We start from the raw sequence: 17,621 nt of genomic DNA on the forward strand, positions 1-17,621 counted from the left end.
ACCTGCATAAAGGAGAAGAAGGACCCGGCGATCCTAGAAGCCTTCTTCTCTCTCGTTCTTCTCATTTTCCTCCTCTATAACCGGCGTTTTCATTTCGCCTATAAAAGGGGAAGTATGGCACCTCTACCGGGGGGCCAGGCCAGGAGATAAAAACACAAGAGTATGACACGAGTACACGGCTGAGTAGCAATCGAGCTCTCAGCATCCGTTCACTCCTTCCACCAGAGACTTGGGGTTCTTTTCCTCTCTCGCATGTTTGTAACCTCTACTGCAAACCAAGTGCCGATAACATGAGCGGTAGCGAACTGGACATAGGGACATTCCGTCCGAACCAGTATAAACTCTTGTATCATCCGAGCATACCATCCAAGTTAGACGCGTAAATACAAATTTACTGGTCGGTGGTCGAAAAAACTGGACATTATGCAATATGGACAGGCACCAGCTACGGCTGCAGCCTCTAGAAGTATACCTCCTGTGGCCGAGTCACGGTGTGGCGTGCAAGTTTTTTCTTTTTCCAAGGCCAGAAGCCTTGGCGCTCAGTGTTTCTTTCTTGGCTTCTTTTTTCGGCACTGCTAGTAATTTCCAGTTTGGTTGAAGTAGAGTTCCCAATAGTGGTCGGGTTGTAAATATTTTGTAAATCTCTTTTTTTCTTTTTCTACCGTCTCATAAAATGTGCGGTAAAACTTTTACTGTCCTTTCTAAAAAAAAAATCTGAGTGCTGTGCTAGCTGTGTTACTGAACAACGATGTAGTGGGTGAGTTTAGTAGTGCAAATCAACATGGAACCAATCTAGCTGGTCCATTCATACTGTTCAATCAACATATTGCGTATACGTGATCTCCGTGACGGATGACTAGTAAACAACAACAACTGACCTCGATTACGTACTCCGGTATCATCTCCCGATCACCTATAAATTAAATGGGCCTGGGCATTCGCCATTTGCATCTCACCTCACCGCCCTGATCTGAGTGAGCATCTAAGAGAGGCCAAAAGCAGTACGTACCTTGTGCCAGTATAGTGGCGAAGAGACAATAATGGCCTCTCCAGCAGCGCGCTTCAGTGCGGCGGCTCTAACGGCGATGCTAGCGCTCGCCGCTGGTGGCAGCGCACAGCTGCAGTACGGGTTCTACAAAGGCAAGTGCAACGGCAGCGACATGGAGGCGGTGGTGCAGGGCATCGTGAAGGCCCGCTTCGCCCGCGACGCCCCCATCGTTGCCTACCTCCTCCGCATGCAGTTCCACGAGTGCGCCGTCAATGTACGTATATAGATTAGCTGATCGGACCATGCACGTGCCGTGCGTCTGTGCGTGATCACAAGTACCTCAAAAAAAAAGTACGTGTACTTACGGTGGTTAACGTATGCCCCAACTGGTTGAGATTGCAGGGATGCGATGGTAGTCTGCTGATCGACGGCCCCGGCACGGAGAAGACGGCGGCACCCAACCTGAGCGTCAAAGGCTACGATCTCATCGCAGCCATCAAAACGGCGCTGGAGGGGAGGTGCCCCGGCGTGGTGTCCTGCTCCGACATCCAGATCCTCGCCACCAGGGACGCGGTCGCGCAGGCCGGGGGACCGGCGTACGCGGTGCGCACGGGGCGCAGGGACCGCCGGCAGTCTCGAGCCTCCGACGTCAGGCTCCCGGCTCCGGACTACACGGCGGCGCAGGCGGTCGCCGACTACGGCAGGCTGGGGATGAACGCGATCGAAGCAATGGCGCTGCTAGGCTCTCACAATAAAACAGCATCAAAACAGCATCAGTCGACTTATAAACCAAGCGAACATGATCAACAGCAGCAGCAGACTGTACGGGTACGGCGGCAAACCCAGCGCGACCGACCCAGGCATGGACCCGGCCACCGCGTCCGTGTACAAGAAGTGGGTGTGTCCCAACGTGTCCTCGTCGGACGGCAACGCCGTGTTCCTGGACGATCAGTGGAGCGCGCTCAAGGTGGACAACCACTACTACAAGAACCTGCAGCAAAAACGCGCCGTGCTCTCCGTCGATCAGAACCTCTACAGCGACGGCTCTACGCGCTGGATCGTCGACCAGCTCGCCAGCAACGCTGCCCTCTTCCAGTCGGAGTTCGCCAAGGTTCTCGTTAAGCTCAGCGAGGTCAACGTGCTCACTGGCGTGCAGGGAGAGATTCGAAAGGTCTGCAGCAGGTTCAACTGACCAGAACACCCGTACCTCCACTGTCGGCTCTTCTTCTCTATTTATTAATCCGTTTACTTAATTTCCTCTTCCTTTGAATCTTTGATGAACCGAAATGCCTGGTACTGCTTCTTGGTATTTCCTCCTTTTGATCAACTTTGTATGATTTTCAATCCATTCCTTTTTTTTAATTTCACCATTTTTTTTGTAATAACATACGTATACGATGGATGAATGTACCATTTGTATGACCAAGCTCCGGCTCCTTTGAGTAGCAATGAACAAACTGTTTGTTTTTGTTTTCCTCATCATTCCTGATCACATGTCCGAGGTTCCGAACTGTGGCCCTCTTTTTCCTTATATCCTCCGTAATCGGTATATACATGAGAGTCCATGGTGTTGGACAGGCACTGAATAAACTCTGGCTGAGCAATGGGGACGACAAACACAAAACAATAAATTTCAAACCAATCGAATGAGACTAGTCAGCACAATAAAACCTGCAGTTCCTAGTTGAAGTTTTTATTTACGATATTGCTTAAAGAATGTTCAGAAGCACAAACACCAGATGAACCATGTAACCATTTCAACTTTCAAGTTCGGTTCACGCATCTTCGTATCCATATCTGAGCACTTTATGAGAGCGTGCTATAAAGAAAAGGGGCATTAACATAATTCCAGTTTATGGCGGCCAAAATTTAATGGTAACTAAAACTCATCTAGAAGCTGAATTCACGAACATCCAAATGGCATACAACAAAGTAGGGGCAAGATAAGTCCATGCAGTTGGAGCATTGGAAGGTAAGTCCGAAATTTTCATGGTAAAATTCATTCAACTACAGCTAACAAATCTGACTCACGGCAGAAGCAATGCTTCTCATCGGTACCAAGGTCCACCTACAACACAGTGAGCTAAGTCAGCTAAGTTGATTGAATCAAAAAATGTAAGGCACAGGGCAAGGCCAAAAAAGAAAGAAAGAAAATCATTAAGAAGAAATCAGTCAGTTACCTCATAAGCATTGATGTCTGAGAAGAGAACCTGCAAGTGCAAACTGGTTAGAGTATTCTAAATTATGAGCATTGTACTTCGGTAAAAGTACATTCGACGGACTATGCAAACTGTAAGAATTGAGACAATAACAATATCCATTGCAGGGCAAAATAGACAAGGATAGAAAACAAAAATAAAGCATGTCTATTTTCAGCATGACAGGCAGATTTCATAGCAGACAATGTCATAATGGTAGCAGCTTACAAATTAGCACAATGTATTTGTTTCAGAAACATAACCACTCTTCAATCTACTCAAGTAACCATAGTCCATTCATTTAAATAATTACAGTACAGCTAGATTGTTCAGTCAATCTACTCAAGTAAATATGATAGATTGTTCTCTAAAGTATAAACAAACTTCACATGCAAAGCACAAAATGCTTCTTGTTGGCACCAGTGAGCATTTGGCCATGCGTCAATAAGAGTAAGTCACAAAATGTTGCTTACCTTTTTCCCAGCCTCAACTTCACTAACATCAGCACCGACCGATAGAATCTAGCATGAACAATACATTGTGGTGACACTATATCCTGAAAAATTAACAATTACAGAAACAGATAGTAGTGCCTTTAAGATCTCACCTCACCCATCAGATATCTCTCAAACTTAACAGCAGATTTCGGTAGCAATAAACCACCAGCAGATTTCTGCACGAATAAAACAGTTTTGTCAGAATAAACAACTATACAGAAGTATCAACTTCTAAAACTTCAGCAGATACATGTGCACTCCTGTATACAGTTTCACAGGATTGTACAGTAATTCAGGTATAGAAAAGGATGCGTGCAGCAGTTGCTTCTAAAATTTTTAAATGACAGGGCCCTGCTAACTAACCACACCTATTGATAGGAGTACTGCAATATCTCTATGTGGTGCAGTAAACAGAATACTGTAATTATAGTTGGGGGAAATGCATGTTTGTTAGCTTGAATGAATCAATTATACCGCTTTTTAAATAAACTCGGACTTCCCTAAGACATTTCAAAACCCAAGTGATGGGAGTTGCTCTCAAAGTCAGAGTAACTACCGCACTTAGGGCTTGTTTGGCTACACTCGTATCCATCTCAATCCACGTGTATTGGAGTGGATTGGGGTAGAAATTAGTTAATCTTTCACTCCAATCCACACTAATACATGTGGATTGAGGTGGATATGAGCCCAGCCAAACAAGGCTTTAGGGTATACATTTACCGTGGTTAGGCTTGTTTGAACATACCCATTCCCTCCCAATACAGATTGGAGAGGGAAATGAACTAATTTTCCCTTCAACACCTCCCAATCCAGTCCAAACCACATCGGGAATAGGTTTATCCAACAAGCCCTGACATTTTTACTCTGCAATAAGCCACCTTAGTACTGAACTTCATGTGTCTCGTCAAGTTCAACAATAGTTGAGAAGGGGCAAAAGATTTAACGTCTCTGTCATTGCAACTTATAATGGAAATTCCTAAAGTTTAAATTAGCAAGCCCTGCATTTTCTGATATACAATGGTTCCTACACTGAGTGCTTACTTTGCAAACTGAAACAAGAACATCTAAGGATTTATTCCACTTTCAGTGTTGAAGTGAGAGCAGCAAACCAACAATTAGCAACAAACAAATCTAAATAAAACAAAATAGGAGCGGTAAAGAGACACGATTGATAGCGGAGATACCTCAGGGATCTGCTGGAGACGGACGAGCACCCGGTCGTTCTGCGGCGCCACCTGCCCCCCAAAAAACAAGCACCACACCGTTAGACTTATGCCACGAATTCCACCCGAAAGACCTTGAAGACTCGAAACCAGAGCGCATGATCACAGCAGCGAGCCCACCCACCTTGGCAGGGTCGTACTTAAGCGCGGCCACGCGCAGTCCGGCCCGGCGGGTGGGGGCAGGGCCTAGCGGCCTGCGGCTGCTGCCGCTGCCGGCTAGGAGGAAGGGCGAGGCAGACACGGCGGCGAGGAGGGAGAGCGCCATTGGAGTGAAGACAATTGGAGGAGGCGTGAAGGACGAAGGTTTCTTCCCTTGGGTTGCGTTGCGTCGCTCCCTTATCTGCTTTTGCACGAGGATGGATTCCTTCTCGATACTTCCATAGTTTCTTTTTGGGTCCTTATCTCGAAATGGGCTGTAATCTTAAGGATTTGCAGGGGCTTAGCTTCCTATCGATTTCGTTTGGTTCGGCCCGACATTAAGGTTGGTGCTGGCCTGCTGGAATAATGGGCCTGATGTGATGTCTGATGGTGCTCCGTAGAACAATGGTCCTGGAAGTCTGGAACGATGCAAGTTGTCTTTTAAAATTAAGTCCACTTTTGGTCCCTCAACTATTGTATCGGTCTATTTTTAACTCTCAACTATAAAACCGTCTAGTATCAGTACCCCAACTGTCAAAACCGTTCACTTTTAGCACTTGGACGGGGGCAAAGCTGTTTTGACCGACGTTGAGCGGTTTTGACACGCAACCTCCTTCTCAGTGACATGTGGGGCACATGCGTCATTGACTCAATCCCTCCCTCTCCATCCTCACGGCCATGGCTCGCTAGCAACCGGCCATGCCTGTGCGAAGCCGAAGACGCCGTTTGTACCATGGCCAACACATTCGGCAACAAGGCCGCACACCCGGAGAAGACAACCGCCGAGGCCTCCGCCGCGACCACGGCTGCCTCCGCCACCACGCTGACCACTTCAGTGTCCGCGGAGCTGGGCGCCGGCGCCGCACGCCTCGAGGTCGAGGCGTTCCGCATCGAGTCAGCGAGGCGGTGCAGCTCCTTCTCGGTCCGCCTGTGTGCTCGCAGCGACGCGGTGACCATCGTGTCGTCCCCGCGTCGGGCGCCGGCCTGCGTGTCCGCCACGCTCTGCTTCGCCGCGAGAAGCGTCGACCCGAACGTGTCGTATGCGTCCGCGAGCACGAGGAGGCCATCGAGGACATGGTCGGCGTTGGCGTCGGCGTCGTGGAGCGGCTGGTGGCGTACATCCGGGCGCACGGGGGAGGGGTGCTGGTGCTCGCTGCCCAAGGCGGCGGGGCTGCTGCGTTGTGGCAAGAGCTACATGCTACGGTGGATGAACTACCTCTGCCCGAACCTCAAGCGCGGCAACTTCACCGATGACGAGGACGAGCTCATCATCCGCCTCCACAGCCTCCTCGGCAACAAGTTAGTAGTCAGCGTGCGGCCGGCGCCGTGTCCTTCTGTCTACCTTGCGGCCGGGCGCTTCGTCCTTCGATTGATTATGTCTGACATGCTACTCGCTCTTCTCTTTTACTACCCGCAGGTGGTCTCTAATCACCGGGCAGCTGCTGGGCCGGACGGACAACGAGATCAAGAACTACTGGAACAAGCACATCAAGCACAAGCTCCTGGCCCACGGGATCGACACGTAGACGCACCGAGCGCTCCGCGCCGACGCTGCCGCGTCTCCCGACGTCGCGGCGCACCATCGGGCAGCGACGGCGCTGCTGCACCCCATCGTCGTCCCGGCCCCCATCAAGCTTGTCGTGAAGCTACCATCACCGGCGGAGTCGTCATCCGATGACGGCGACAGTAGCAGCACCGGTAGCAGCAACGGCGCGGGGGAGCCGCGATGCCCCGACCTGAACCTCGAATTGTCCGTGGGCCCATCACCGGCGGCGGCGGCCGACACGCCCACCTCGCAGCCACTGTGCCTGTGCTACCGCCTCAGCCTCCACGCCGGGGAGGCAACAACTTGAGGTCAAAGTTGTCGTCGGCGTCGGCGTCGTGGAGGGCCGCCGCGGCCCGCGGCGTGGCCAACAGGTCGCCGAGCACGCCCAGGACGGCGTCCAGGTGCGCGAGGCCATGAGGATGGAGAGGAAGGGATTGAGTCGTTGAGGCATGGGCCCCACATATCACTGAGATGGAGGTTGCGTGTCAAAACCGCTCAACGTTGGTCAAAACAGTTTTGCCCCCAGCCAGGTGCTAAAAGTGAACGGTTTTGACAGTTAGGGTACCGGTACTAGACGGTTTTATAGCTGAGGGTTAAAATTAGACCGACACAATAGTTGATGGACCAAAAATAAACTTAATCCTTTCTTTTATACTAACCCCTCCATGTCACAAAAAGTGTCACGAGGTCAAATATTTTTTACTTTTATGAAATATATATAATAAATTATTAACATTTATGGTACATAATAGATATTATTAGATTAATTATTAAATATTTTTATAATAAACTTATTTGGAGATACAGGGCTCGTTCGCTGGTCTGGACGGGTTCAGCCAGCCGGCTGGTTCCCCCCATGCGTTACTGTTCATCAAACCAGCCGAATATTGTTTTTCTCTCACAACAAACCAACCGGAACAGTGTTTTCAGCCAAGTTTCAGACCAGCGAATGGGGCCAGAAATGTTGTTGTTCCTATAAATCTGATCAAATTTAAGAAAGTTTGATCTACACGAAATCCAAAGCTATACTCTTTTGGGGATGAAGGGACCACCACATATTCTCCATATGGAGTGTTACTACCGCAGTACCGTGTGGCCATGCAGGATATGCCATTCTGCCTCCATGTCTAGATTAGGATATGTGTTTACCAAAAAATGTTGGTGTTGTATTTGACGAAGTTAGTCCAAATGTTGCATGGAATTTTTTATAAAAAGACCTAAACAGTGGTTCAAAATACTGCCAATAATTTTGAAGAAATACTTAAACAACTGTGGAGAGTGTTGTCTGACAATTTTCAAGAAAAAAAAATAGTGGTTGAAATGTTGCCCAACAATTTTGAAAAAAAAAACTTGTAGTTGAAAATGTTACCTAGTAGTTTGAATGAGATGTTGCCTAACTTTTTCTAACGAAGGATTTAACAACTGTTAGAACTTTCTAAAAAAAATCTACTCTATTTGCATATGTAGGTTACAAGAAGGATCTAATTGACTATTACCAAAACCTCACAACTTTGTATGGAAACTCCAACAGTTTTCTATCTATTCTCTCCATCTTTATGTTTGAGGGCTCTCTAAAACAAACAGGAGAGCAAAAATAAAAAGATCGAGACATGGGTTCATGGCATCCTTTTGTATACCGAATTTCTCCAGGCAAGAAGGCATTAAAACCCTCTAATCTTTAGAAAAAACAAGGTACAATGGCATTGCGAGGCAAGAAATCAAATTTGAGCGACCCCAAGATTGCACCCTTCATCACCTTCGTCTGTAAGGGTGTCGATTGTCGTTGAATCCTACCTAAGGATGGCAACGGGTATATACCCGTCGGGTATCGCCGGAACGTTCTCTTCCCCGCTACGGAGAATTCATCCCGTCCCCATCCCCATTAACTGTCTCGGGTATAGATTCTTGCCCATCCCCGTACCCGTCGGGTATCGATCGGGTAACAGATACCCGACGGGTACTGCATATCCGATAAACAAGGACACTTGGAGTCGCAGCTTTGCAATCGGAGACGTTTCTTCTTCACCCGGGTATAAGTGTCGGAGTCTCGGAGATGCCGAGGAGAAGGAGCGAGGTTGCGAGGAGGACGAGCAAAGGTGGCAGAGAGACCGAACTGAGAAAGCGAGGGGCACGAGCGCTCGTGAGACAGGCATGCTTGTGCTGCTGGCGGAGATGGTGAGGAAAAATTGAACGAGGGTTCCTAGAACACACAAATTATATATATGACTGTTCAGATTTGGACCAAAATATCTATGTTGAGCTTCTTTGGGTCTAATACTCGCATGACAGCTCAAATAGTCGGGTTCCCCAACGGGTAACGGGGACGGGTAAACAGGGAACGTTCCCGTACCCGCTATACCCGTCGGGTATGGATTCTTGCCCATTTAGATCCTCGCGGGTAAAGATATGATCCCATCCCCGTCCCCTAATGGATCAAATACCCGTCGGGTATTGGGTCCCCATTGCCATCCTTAATCCTACCTTCGTCAAAATTATTGGCAGTATTTTGAACCACTGTTTAGGTCTTTTTAACCACTCCAACCCGTGAAAGAAAGATGGGGAGGCCTTAGACACCTCCCAAAAATTACTCTACTAAGGGGGGAAGGTTTTGGTCTCAAATCCTTTGGTGGAGAGGTTGTAGAAGGTAAGAAAAGGCTATTCCATACTTTTTTTGAAGTTTTAATAGTTGGTTAGTGAGTATTTAGAGTTTTGCTTTTCTCTCTCTTCTATGGTGCTTGAGCTACTTATGAAGCAAATTAGACCCAAGTTTTGAATGTACTTGGGTAAATTAGGTAGGGGAACAAGATCATGCCCTTATTTGGTCTATGTTTCTTGATTTTAGTGAACAATTAGTTAGTTTTATGGATGTTTCATATGCATGTAGATCTAGATCTAGGGTGTCGGGGACCTAATACCAGGGTACCCCAGGAGGTGGAACCGATAACCGTCAAATATAAAAAACTTCTGGACGCATAAGGGCGCCATGTCATCCCTTGTTCGAGTGACAGGAGTTCGGTTCCACCTCGCCCAACACCTTTGGGACGGGCTCGGTCTTGCCCGAGGGCCGAGGGATAAACTCCGTCTCGCCCGATGCCTTGAGGACGGGCTCGGTCTCGCCCGAGGGCTGAGGGATGAGTTCCGTCTCGCCCGATCCCGGAGGGGTGGGGTCAGCCTCACCCGACGCCTTTGTAGGATAACCCTGCCTCGCCCCAAAGGCTCAAGGCTAATCTCCGTCTCGCCCGACGCCTATAGGGCGGGCTCGGTCTCGCCCGAAGGCTAAGGGATAGATTCCGCCTCGCCCGATCCCGGAGGGATAGGGTTAGTCTCGCCCAAGAGATAGGGATTGGCCTCCGTCTCACCCGACGGCCCAGAACGAGCCTCGCCCTGATCGATATCTATCCCTCATAACGATGGGTACAGGACGAGACAAGACGTTCGGGTCAACCATGGCTCCAACGACCATACCCTGCGCCCTGACAGGAAAAGAACTGCCAGGGAACGACAGGACTGATGCTTTAGACCCTTCCGGGCGCCGCAAAGCCCAAAAGGTATTATAGGTGCGTGCACCTCACTCTGTAGAGTTGTAGGCGCCGCCTTCAGCTCTAGGACACGGAACCCAACGAAGATATACGACAACCGCTACGCTCCAAGAACGGATTTGCTATCTCCACGAACGACGGATACTCCATCACCGCGCTGTGGACCCGAGGGAGCGGGGGGCCCTCTTCCCGACCCCTCAGGTCCTCCCAGTCAGAGAGCCTTGGCCACGGCGCTACACCGGACCCTGACCCCGAATTCTCCCAACAAGAATCATGGGAACCAGAAGGCGTGTGGAGCAAGGCTGGGGGGAGGCTCCTAAGTCAAAACCACTGTACTACAACCCATACCCTAGGGGCAGCATGCTGTGACTAATATGACATCCTACAGAGATATCGACAACATCGTAAGCACTTATCTTCCTTCGCACTCATCAGAATGGGGGACCTGATCAGGTAGACATGAGCCACAAGGCTAAGTAGAGTACGCATCCTGGAGCCCTCACCCTTGTAAAGCCAGCCCCTTCATCTATAAAAGGGGAGGCGCATCCTCCATCAAAGGGACGGGAAAAAAGAGGACCGAACAATAGAACGCACTCACACACATTCAAGCAGCTACGAAGCTCTTGACCACCTTTCAATCCTTCGATCAGAGACTTGGGACCAGTCCCTCTCTCGGCAGTTTGTATCCCTTACTACAGATCGTTACGGTGCTAATAACACAAGCAGCAACAAACTGGACGTAGGGACGTTCCGCTCGAACCAGTATAAATCCTGTGTCCTTTAGCGCACCATCCGAGCCTAACGCGCATTACTATAAATTTACTTGCCGGTGCTTGTACGAAACACCGACAGTTGGCGCGCCAGGTAGGGGCTTTGCGCGTTCCAAATCAGGTCTCGGATGGCCACCCACGCAATCACCTGGGCCCCGGGCGCACCCGTGCGTTTCGGCGACCTGGATTTCATCATCACACTAGGAGGAGAGCTGGCGCTGACTCACTCAGCCACCCCATCTCCCCCTTCGATCAACCTCAGCCGTCTCAGGCTTAGGGGCCCACCGGGCAACTCCCGGGGAGTCCCGTCGCCCAAAGAGGCCTCTCACAACGCCACCATGTGTCCGGAAGGGTCCGTATGGAGCGCCCCGACAGCGTTTCCGTTCGGTCTCCGCAACGTTGCGGCAACCGCTGGCCTCCTTCTGGCGCTACGTGTGGTTCAACCACCCACGGACATCGAGTTCGTGGGGGCGATTGAGCGGGATACGGAGACCCTCTATGAGCTTCTCAACGAGGAACCTGTATCGCTCTCTAGCTCAAATTCCAGTAAGGGGAGCCACCACCCTTCCCGGGAATGCTACTTGACGCAGACCCCCGAGGGTCACGTCGAAAGCGTCTCCAAGGAAGAGGCCACCCCTACAAACAATCCTGACAGCAGATCCGGGGAAGAAGGGACAGCCCCATCTCGCCTGAGGATGGAGCAGCTAAGGGCTCGTCAGCAAGAGATCGATGAGGCCGGGCAAGGGCTCGCACGGGAATACGCGGACATCAATCGTGAGATTGAACGCCGCAAAGACGGGGGGCGCGCGCGCGCCATAGCCCGCACCGTACATCAAAGGATCCTCACCGATGATGGGGCCTTTCCTCACTTTGCTCGAGCCAGCCAGAACATCGCCGCAGCAACCGCCTTGCTGCATGGCCTCCCGGAGGCTACGACGTCCGAGGATCGACGCGCTTATCGGGAGATTCGCACGTTGCTCGAACGTGCAGCCGCGCAGCAGGCGGAAAGTTCGTTGTCTCGACGACGCGAACCCGACACCAGCCAGCGCGCACCCTCAGTGCGTCCCACCAAGGACGCATCCGTACACCAAACACCACCAGCCGGCGGGCAGCCCTCCGTCGTCCCCGTACATCAACGCCTCGGTCGTGGCCGCGACGTACGCAGCATCATCAATGCCCGGAGACGTGCCCACGGCGACGAGGGAGAAGCAGCGCGTCGTGGCTATCATCCCCGACGTGGCGGGCGCTACGACAGCAACGAGGACCGAAGCCCGAGCCCCGTCCTGCCAGGCCCTCAGGCCTTTGGCCGGCACATCCTCAACATTGCGTTCCCTCTAAGGTATCGACCACCTACGAACATTCCTAAATATTCCGGCGAAACAAATCCCGGGCTTTGGCTCGAAGACTATCGGCTTGCATGTCAGGCCGGTGGTGCGAGTGATGATGACTTCATTATTCGCAATCTGCCGTTGTTCTTGGCCGACTCGGCACGAGCATGGCTGGAGCACCTACCGTCCAATGCTATTCAGAGCTGGGCGGATCTGACTGAGATCTTCGTGGGTAATTTCCAGGGCACGTACAAACGCCCTGGAAACCCATGGGACCTCAAGAACTGCCGTCAGAAGGCCGATGAAACCCTCCGCGGGTACATCCGGCGCTTTTCCCGACAGTGCAATGAGCTCCCGAACATCGCCGACGCTGACGTAATAGGAGCCTTTCTGTCTGGGACGACCTGCGAATCCCTGGTCCACAAGCTGGGACGCAGGGGCCCGCGAACTACCAAGGAACTCCTGGACATCGCCACCAGTCACGCCTCTGGAGAGGAGGCGGTCGGAGCCATCTTTGATCGCTCCGACGGAAAGACAAGGCGGGATGAGGACGCCAGCGAAGGCGCCTCCAACCGTCCCGCCAAAGGGAAAAATAAGAAGCAACGGCGCGACAACTCACTCGCGGCCGCTGCCGACCGCAAAGGTGGCCGGAAGCCCGCGGAGGGCCCTCCGAACCACTTCGAGAAAATGCTCGAGGGGCCATGCCCAAACCACGCCTTCCCGGCCAAGCACCTATACAAGGAATGCGGCCTTATGCGCAAATACTTGGCTGGGGGCCTGAATAAGGAGGAGCAGGGGAAGGAGCCTGTTCCCACCACTAATGACACGGAGGAGAAGGACGACACCTTCCCAACTCCAACCGGTGCCCTCATGATCTTCGGAGGATCAACGGCCTACGACTCCAGGCGCCACCAGAAGGTCGCACGTCGAGAGGTCTATACCGCTGGACCGGCTGTGCCAGCTTATCTCCGGTGGTCGGAATCCGCCATAACCTTCGACCGGACCGACCATCCGGATGCCATCCCACACCCGGGAAGGTATCCGCTTGTTGTCGACCCGATCGTCGGTCCAATGCGGCTCACCAAGGTACTGATGGATGGAGGCAGCGGCCTCAACATCATGTACGCCAAGACGCTCGACGAGATGGGCGTCGACCGAACGCACCTCCGTCCCATTCGAGCACCTTTCCATGGCGTCGTACCTGGAAGGCAAGCCATGCCACTAGGGCAGATTGACCTGTCCGTCACTTTTGGGGATCAATCCAATTACCGGACTGAGACCCTCACCTTCGATGTAGTGGGGTTCCCAGGGACTTTCCACGCCATTCTGGGGCGACCATGTTACGCGAAGTTCATGGCCGTACCCAATTACACATATCTGAAGCTGAAGATGCCGGGCCCCCGTGGGATCATCACCATCGGCACCTCCTTCCAGCGCGCTTATGAGTGCGAGGTCGAATGCTGCAGACACGCATCCGCGGTCATCGCATCCGAAGAGCTCGTCACCCTCAGGGAGGAGGTCAGTGAGGGGACACCCGATGCAAAGAAGTCGTCCGGATCGTTCGAATCAGCAGAGGGTTCTAGGGACGTCCTCTTGGATCCCAGTAGCTCCGAGGGCAAAAAAGTCCGAATCGGGACCGCGCTCTCCTCCGCATAGGAAAGCGCACTCGTCGACTTCCTCCACGCCAACAAGGACATCTTTGCGTGGAAACCCTCGGATATGCCGGGCATCCCGAGGGAGGTCGCTGAGCATACTCTCCAAATCCTTCCTGGCTCCAAGCCGGTGAAACAACGCCTGCGCCGCTTCGACGAGGAGAAACGCAGGGCCATCGGCGAGGAGATAGCCAAACTACTGGCCGCAGGATTCATTAAGGAAGTGTACCACCCAGAGTGGTTAGCAAATCCTGTTCTTGTTCGGAAAAAGAGCGGGAAATGGAGAATGTGTGTTGATTATACTGGCCTCAACAAAGTGTGTCCAAAGGATCCATTTCCTTTGCCACGAATAGACCAAATAGTCGATTCCACCTTGGGGTGCGAAACCCTCTGTTTCCTAGACGCATACTCAGGCTACCATCAGATCGCGATGAAAGAGTCCGACCAGCTCGCGACATCTTTTATCACGCCCTTCGGATCATTTTGCTACGTTTCAATGCCATTTGGTTTGAAGAACGCTGGGGCAACGTACCAGCGCTGTATGCTTAGTTGCTTCGGAGATCTCATCGGGCGAACCGTTGAGGCCTATGTCGACGACATCGTAGTCAAATCCAAGCGGGCTGACCACCTTGTTGCCGACCTTGAACGCACCTTTGCGAAACTCCGGGCGAACGACATCAAGCTCAATCCCGAAAAATGTGTTTTCAGGGTCCCGAGGGGCATGCTGCTCGGCTTTATCGTCTCCGAGCGTGGCATCGAAGCCAACCCAGAGAAGATATCAGCCATCACGAGGATGGGCCCGATCCAAAACATAAAGGGGGTTCAGCGGATCACCGGGTGCCTTGCCGCCCTCAGTCGATTCATTTCACGCCTCGGCGAACGAGGACTCCCCCTTTATCGACTCCTGAAGAAAAATGACCGCTTCGAGTGGACAGCCGAGGCTCAGGAAGCACTTGACATGGTTAAACAATTTTTAACTAAGCCACCGGTCCTAGTTCCTCCATGCGATGGAGAATCTCTCCTACTATATATCTCAGCCACCACCCAAGTGGTTAGCTTCGCCTTAATAGTAGAGCGAGAAGAAGAGGGGCACGCCTTCAAGGTGCAGCGCCCTGTATATTTCATCAGCGAGGTGTTATCCGACTCCAAAACCCGCTACTCCCAGATCCAGAAACTCCTCTACACCGTCCTCATCACCAAAAGGAAGCTACGCCACTACTTCGAGTCACACCCCGTGACAGTAGTGATGTCGTTCCCCCTCGGCGAGGTCGTTCGTAGCCATGATGCTACGGGAAGAACCGCAAAGTGGGCACTCGAGCTGATGGATCAGGGCATCTCTTATGTCCCCCGAACGGCGATCAAATCTCAGGCACTGGCTGACTTCATCGCGGAGTGGACCGAGGTCCAGATGCCACCAGCAGCTGTCGATCAAGAGTACTGGATAATGTACTTCGACGGATCGCTGATGAAGAAGGGCGCCGGAGCAGGACTAGTCTTTGTATCCCCCCTCAGGGTCCACATGAGGTACATGGTTCGGCTTCATTTTCCCTCATCAAACAATACTGTAGAATACGAAGCGCTCATCAACGGCCTACGAATCGCCATCGAGCTGGGCATCCGACGCCTTGACGTCAGGGGCGACTCTCAGCTGGTCGTCAACCAGGTCATGAAAGAGTCGGGCTGCCACGATACCAAGATGGAGGCATACTGTCAAGAGGTCCGACGTCTGGAGGACAAATTCGACGGCCTCGAACTCAATCATATCCCCAGGCGCCTCAACGAAGCGGTCGATGCACTCGCAAAAGCAGCATCCAGCCGAGAGCCAGTTCCAACAGGCGTCTTCGCCAGTGACCAACACAAACCCTCGGTATGCTACGCGGGGTCGGAACAAGCCGACGATGGCCCTTCTAGTCCGACCCCCAAGGCCGATCCACCAACTGTTCCTCCTGACCCCAAGGTCATGGAGCTTGAAGAAGACCCAGCAATGGAGTCCGATCCTCCCAATGACTGGAGAACGCTTTACATCGACTATCTCCTCCACGACGTACTACCAACCGACAAGACAGAAGCCCGATGGCTCGCGCGACGCGCCAAATCCTTCGTTCTTGTAGAGGGCGAACTCTACAAACGAAGTCACATCGGAATTCTGCAACTTTGTATCCCTGATGAATAGGGAAAACTCCTACTGAGCGACATCCATGGAGGGGCATGCGGACACCATGCCGCACCAAGAACCTTGGTTGGGAAGGCATTCCGACAGGGTTTCTATTGGCCCACCGCAGTAGCGAAGGGTGCCAATACTACGCTCGGCAAACGCACCTCCCGGCCCAGGCTCTCCAGATGATCCCCATCACGTGGCCCTTCGCGGTCTGGGGGCTTGACCTGGTTGGGCCACTTAAAAAAGCGCCCGGAGGCTTTACCCACCTGCTTGTCGCCATAGACAAGTTCACAAAATGGATTGAAGCTCGGCTAATATCCACAATCAAATCCGAGCAAGCTGTTTTGTTCTTTCTCGACATCATCCATCGCTTTGGAGTACCGAACTCCATCATCACAGACAACGGCACGTAGTTCACCGGTAGGAAATTCGTTCGTTTCTGTGATGAACAACACATCCGAATCGATTGGGCAGCCGTCGTGCACCCCCGGACGAACGGACAGGTCGAGCGCGCAAACGACATGCTCCTTCAAGGCCTCAAACCTAGAATTTTCAACCGGTTGAACAAGTTCGGTGCGCGTTGGCTCATTGAGCTCCCGGCTGTGCTCTGGAGCCTAAGGACGACTCCTAGTTGGGCCACCGGCTACACACCCTTTTTCATGATCTACGGCTCCGAGGCCGTTCTCCCGACGGACCTCGACTATGGAGCGCCAAGAATCAGAGCATATGACGAACAGGGAGCCGAGGCATCTCACCAAGACGCCATGGACCAGCTGGATGAGGCCCGCGACATCGCCCTCCTCCGTTCGCCAAGTACCAGCAAGCGTGACGGCAGTACCACAGCCGACGGGTGCGGGGTCGAGCCTTCAACGTCGGAGACCTCATCCTCCGCCTTGTGCAGAGCAACAAGGATCGCCACAAACTCTCCCCGCCCTGGGAAGGGCCCTACATCGTCGCGGAAATACTTTGCCCAGGCGCCTACCGGTTGAAAACCATCAAAGGCGAGGTCTTCACCAACGCCTGGAACATTGAGCAGCTACGTCGTTTCTATCCTTAAAATAAGCTTACACTTTTCCTTATCAGTTTTTGTCTTAACAGAACCCCGATCCTTAGTGACTACCGACCCCTGCAAATAGCGAGGGGTCAGACCTCACTCGGGGGCTGGCATGTGATCGTAACATATGTCATGTGTAATACAAGTATTACGCTTGTAAAAAATCCCTCTGTTATACTTGCAAACATTTTCTAAGTTTTTCATTCGCCTCGTAAACGAGTTTCGAGGGCTAAGATCTTGGGAACCAATTCTGAATACAACTGGTAGGACTGCAAGGCACCCACGCCCCAGCGGCTGCAACCTCTTTGCTCACCAGTTAAATCAGAATTAGTTCACCCACGTTCCTAGTTTCCTATGACTTAGACCATGAGAAGAGTTGGAAAGCGTTAAAATGACTTGCCATAAGCAAAGGATGCAATTTTGTTCATTTTTTGCACAAATTCACCACTTACAAAGCGATGTCATTACAAAAAAGGAACAATATACTCCGAGGACTGTTTACCCGGGGGCTTCCCCACAATGTTATTTCA

At 51.9% G+C, this 17,621-nt stretch overlaps 2 protein-coding genes and 1 pseudogene across 2 annotated transcripts; 2 read left to right on the forward strand and 1 right to left on the reverse strand.

The window, feature by feature from the left end:
* The first annotated feature begins 1,040 nt into the window (after positions 1-1,040).
* On the forward strand, positions 1,041-2,180 carry LOC136539324 (peroxidase 57-like). The gene is made up of 3 exons (XM_066531279.1): positions 1,041-1,262; positions 1,391-1,764; positions 1,799-2,180. Exons 1-3 carry the CDS (start codon positions 1,041-1,043, stop codon positions 2,178-2,180), a joined length of 978 nt encoding a protein of 325 aa, XP_066387376.1.
* Positions 2,181-2,728: 548 nt separating this feature from the next.
* On the reverse strand, positions 2,729-5,266 carry LOC136539326 (10 kDa chaperonin 1, chloroplastic-like). Its single transcript, XM_066531280.1, has 6 exons — positions 5,031-5,266; positions 4,868-4,918; positions 3,794-3,859; positions 3,660-3,707; positions 3,169-3,198; positions 2,729-3,056 (listed from the first exon to the last, which is right to left on the reverse strand). The coding sequence occupies exons 1-6, from the start codon at positions 5,169-5,171 to the stop codon at positions 2,988-2,990; spliced, it is 405 nt and encodes a 134-aa protein (XP_066387377.1). The 5' UTR covers positions 5,172-5,266; the 3' UTR covers positions 2,729-2,987.
* Positions 5,267-6,169: 903 nt separating this feature from the next.
* LOC136539327 (myb-related protein Zm38-like) lies at positions 6,170-6,994 on the forward strand (annotated as a pseudogene).
* The last annotated feature ends 10,627 nt before the right edge of the window (positions 6,995-17,621 follow it).

Source organism: Miscanthus floridulus, chromosome 2 (genome assembly GCF_019320115.1).
Source record: "Miscanthus floridulus cultivar M001 chromosome 2, ASM1932011v1, whole genome shotgun sequence".
In the NCBI taxonomy this organism is placed as follows: Eukaryota; Viridiplantae; Streptophyta; class Magnoliopsida; order Poales; family Poaceae; genus Miscanthus; species Miscanthus floridulus.